This window comes from Austrofundulus limnaeus, unplaced genomic scaffold (assembly GCF_001266775.1).
Source record: "Austrofundulus limnaeus strain Quisiro unplaced genomic scaffold, Austrofundulus_limnaeus-1.0 Scaffold1296, whole genome shotgun sequence".
NCBI lineage: Eukaryota > Metazoa > Chordata > Actinopteri > Cyprinodontiformes > Rivulidae > Austrofundulus > Austrofundulus limnaeus.
Window position 1 is genome coordinate 30,168 of NW_013953698.1, and position 4,757 is coordinate 34,924.

Genomic DNA, 4,757 nt, shown 5'->3' on the forward strand with positions numbered 1-4,757 from the left:
GAAAAATAATAATGTAAGGTTGTAATGTAAGGTTTAAATCAGTGTAACAATTTGCACTAGCACTTTTCAATTAAATTTTACTGCTGTAATAGTAGGTACAATTTACTTGTCACTATTAAGTAAAATTTACTTATCATCACCATTAAAAGTCATGACTTTACCAACTTTTACTCAAGTAATTTTAAATTCTAAGTCGTACTTATGTAAATAAATTATGTAAAACAATGTCATATATGACAACATTTTTATTTACTCATTTTAACAAATTTTATTGCCTTTGTGTTGAAATGTTCCTTTTAACTCAGACTAGTAGCAGGGGCGGTTCTAGGGGCGTGGCCACAAGGGCATTGGCCCCAGCTGAAATCTGATTGGCCCACTGAAGTGCCCCTGTCCTGTCACTCATCTGTCCTTTACCTGGGGGTGATGATGGTGGATGCAGTTCCATGTTCAAACACTAGTTGTGCTCATGAGTCAAATGTTAAAGTCCAGAATGAATCAAGCTGACAGAATTCTTCTTCTCTTCTTAAAATGTGAACAATCCTGCAAAAAAGTCTTTCATCTGACAAATGATGGCTGGATTTTCTCACATGTTGTGTGTTTGAAAATATTTTATCTATGTACAATAAAATGTATGAAAAACTGGTGAGGAGAATTTACTGTGCAAGATTGTTGGTACCACTTTACAATCAATTTCCCCTTATAGATGGCTCATAAAGAGTTTATAGATAGGTTATTAATTCATTTGTAAAATTTACACTTCATAAATCATTAATAAATGAAACTGGACAATTGTCTCTTTCTTGTCCTTAATTATTGCATAATAAACACTTATTAATAATTTTAAAGTGTTTACAGATTAATTAATAACCTATCTATAAACTCTTTAAAAGTCATCTATAAGGGGGGCCTCATTGTAAAGTGGCACCTTTTAAAAATAAAAACATTACATTACAAGTGTTTGAAGCGTAAAATGTATACACTGGGAATTTGTGTGAAAGGATGTTGAACAAAGACTTGGCCCCTCTCTGAATATTGTGGCCCCCTTGATGGCCCCTTACTCAGAAAAATCCTAGATCCGCCACTGACTAGTAGGCGTGAGCACATCACTCCCATCCTGGCATCCCTTCACTGGCTCCCTGTGCACTACAGAATTAAGTTGAAGCTTTTATTTGTTTTTAAATGTCTGAACAACCTTGCTCCATCGTATTTATCTGAGCTGCTTCAGCCTTACTGCCCAACCCCATCCCTGAGATCAGCTCATCTGCTGCTGCTGACCCTAAAACTGGTCTGAAGCTCAGAGGCCACAGATCATTTTCTGTCATTGCTCTCAAGTTAAGGAACAATTTAACAACGAGTGTCAGACAGGCCTCCTCTCTTCCTGTTTTTAAACCACTTAAAAAAAAAACACTTATTTTTTGGCTTCAGCATTGTGATCTTGTCTCGTATCTTAAAACACAACTATGTGTTGTGTGTTTCTTTTTATCGTTTTAACTTATTTTTGTCTTATTGTACAGCACTTTGGTTACCACTGCAGTTTTTAAAATGTGCTAAAGAATTAAAGTTGATTGACTGATATGAAAGAGAAGCACAAAAGTGAAGAATTGCTGATACTTTCAGCTCTTTTACTTCTTTTAGCTTTTAGCTAACGATTAACTTGTTTTAGCTTGTCACTAGAGCGTCATTTTGAGAACCAGGAAACAGTCAGGAAAATGCAATTCCAATTTTTTTGTATAAAATAAGTTGTTTGTTTTCCAGAGGACTGTCCGTACTGGTTGCCTCTCTTTGGAAGCATGTGCTGTCGTTTAATTGCTCAGCCTGTCTGTATGATTCAACCAGTCATCAGTGGGCAGCTCCAGGTCAAAGTAAATATATTTTTATAGATTTACTCACATTTTGATAAAAAAAAACTGTTTTTTTTTTTTACCTTTTTCTGATTCTCAGCCTTGATTCACTGTGTGCTCTCACTCAGCCTGAAGAGGACTCAGATGATTGGGAAGATTTCGAGTGCGTCCTCAAAGGACAAAATCTCCTCTGTTATCAGACTGAAGAGGAGCTGGAGTGTGAGGACAAACCTCTGGTTGTGATCCCCATCAGGAAGGTTGGTTTAAAATAAGAACAGGTGATGATTATTACATGTCAAAACCACAAGAGTGCGCTGGTGAATTAAAAATCTGGTATATTACTCTGTTGGTTTTACAATAAAATTCAGCGTTCAGTTTTGCACACAATTTTAAATCTTAATCTCACTTCTATAACAGATTAAAAACAGAAGACATGAATCAATTTGCTTTACAATTCATGCAAATAAAAACAAACAAAAAAAAAAGCAACAAAAAGCTGTAAAATATGTCAGAATTTAAATGAGTAAGTGGAACGTAAAATAAAATATATAAACAGGAGGAAACAGGAGGCTCCTCAAACTGCCCGATCAAAAATCAAACCCTACAATTAAAAGTGGGTGGACTAGTAATGCCATGTCAGCAGAACAAACATGTTTTTTTTAGAAATGAAGTAGAACATCGAAAAAGTATGTCTCAAATAAAAACATCATCTCTTGAATTCATGTTGTGAAGATGCACCAATGTTTTTTTTTACAGCAGACAAAATCCTAATGATAAAACAGGACTTATCATGTTTTTATTGCTGCTTCAGTTCTTCCCACGCTGTTATTCCAGTGTGGTAGCGGTGAATTCAGCTGGTAAAACAGTAGATTGCAAATTGAGCGCCGCCCAAATTACTCTGCCTACCCCCGTATAATAATGTAGGAGGTGTCATGACGCCAAATGAATGTGGGGATTTGTTTGGTGTGGCCGACAGAGTCACCATCTTCTCCTTGGAATGGATTTTCAAGGAGGAGGGGGTGGGGGTGGGGAAAGCAATCGGTCCAAAAAGAAATCCCTCTCACTCCTGTTCAATCGCCTTCAGTCTGGAAAAAAAGATGGCACAGCATTGAAAAAACAAAATCCTAAAACCTTGGCTGAGTTCTTCCTACGTGGAGTTTGCATGTTCTCCCAGTGCGTGTGTGGGTTTTCTCTGAGGCCTCCACTTCCTCCCACAGTCCTAAAACATGCTTTATAAGCTTCATTCTTCCATCTCACACTAACATGCACACATTTTGTCTTCTTAAAGGAGACCGATTATGGGTCCTAGAAATGTTTATGGTATGTCTGTGGGCTATCCAGACCATCTTCATTCAATTTAATGCACAAAATAATTCTCAGATAATAAAATTTCGCATTTTCTAGTTCTGCTGCTCTGACTTCTGTTCAGAAGAGCTGTTTATGCTAATGAGCTCTGTTGGTAACGCCCTCCAAACTCTGTCCTCCAGAGCCAGCGTTTACGTTAGCATGGCTAGAAATAGCAGAAGCTCCGTTGTAAAACCGTATATATGAGACCCTGAGTCAGACACAGAGGCAGAGTCGGTCGCAGCTTCTTTTTTTTCTCTCTCCTCTGCTCTGTGCTCACTCTGCATGCTGTTACCAGAGCAGGGAGCAGCAGCGGTCAAAATCCCTCAGAAACTTGAACAAATAGGCTTTAACAAGGCTTTAATAAGCTAAACAATAGAGGTACATGAGAAAATGTGTTCATAACGAACAAAAATAAGTAATTAAATTGTTTGTGTCCGTGTCGGTTTCAAACTCTCTGGTCCAACACTCTACCCATTGCACTATTGGAGGCTTGTTGTGAATTGAGCTGCACATTACACAACAACACAGTGACGGCTTTTTATACTGAGGAGGAGGAGTCTCACCTGGGGGTTGCTAGGTGAGGGGCTGAACGCAGGTTCTGGTGGGTTGTCGTACGGCTTGTGACATCACAAAATGACGGAAGTATAAAACTTGTCATTAATATACATTAAAAATACATTTACTCACAGTAAATTTGCCCCTGGGTGCATTTTTTTGGTCCTAGGACTGTTTTTTTGATGAGTACATACACAAAGTTGAGTAAAAAAACCTTTAAAAAGTGAATTTTGCATAATACGTCCCCTTTAATTGCAGAAAGCAGAAAGTCTTTCATGTCAGCTTACAAAAGTCTTACTTTGATTTCCCACAAACACATGCAGAAAATGAACGATAATGTTTTGCAGTTACTAATATATATTTCACATTAACAGGTGCTCCATCTATGCAATAAGATTCAACTAAACATGCATGTAATAGATGCTGTATTTATTTATTTGCAACAAATCAAACTTAATTTAAAAAGAAAAAATTATGATAATTTTTTAACCTTTGTGCATTTGTCAACCCTGCTTGACTGTTAGCAAAATATCTCATGGCCCGTCAAACAAATTTTAATAAAACTTTCAAGAAGTGAACAGTGGTTAATTAGGTAGAGCTAATAAACTTTTGGAGTCACTGCAGTTTCAGTTGACTGCCACAGCTAAGCGATCTTAAAAAAATACACAAACAATAACTCAGTCCGTTTCACATAGATAAAGTCTGGTGTGGTAGTAGCTGAGACTGATCCCAAATGCCTGAATGCCCTGCCTGACTACCTCAGGGCACCTCAGTCTGTTGACTCTTTTAAGAAGCAGCTGAAGACATTTTTATTCAGAAAATCTTTTAGTTTACTCCTCTTTTATTCTCTTTTATTATTCCATTTTATTCTTATTTTATTTTTTTATTATTGTTTTAGCGTCTTTTATAGTTTGCACTTTGAGATCTGCTTTCAGATATAAAATGTGTTACAAATATGCGACCCATCATATCAAAATGAGGATTAAGTCAAATTTGGTCAAAATGACCTAATTA

General features: G+C 36.9%; 1 protein-coding gene across 1 annotated transcript in view; it reads left to right on the forward strand.

Moving 5' to 3' along the window:
- Nucleotides 1-1,755: 1,755 nt before the first annotated feature.
- The window catches only part of LOC106534881 (rhotekin), a gene marked incomplete at its 5' end in the record, with an annotated part of 16,235 nt that continues 13,233 nt past the window's right edge, over nt 1,756-4,757 (forward strand). Inside the window, 2 exon segments of the mRNA XM_014031658.1 lie at nt 1,756-1,862; nt 1,970-2,098. Of these exon segments, the coding sequence (XP_013887112.1) occupies nt 1,756-1,862; nt 1,970-2,098 (236 nt within the window).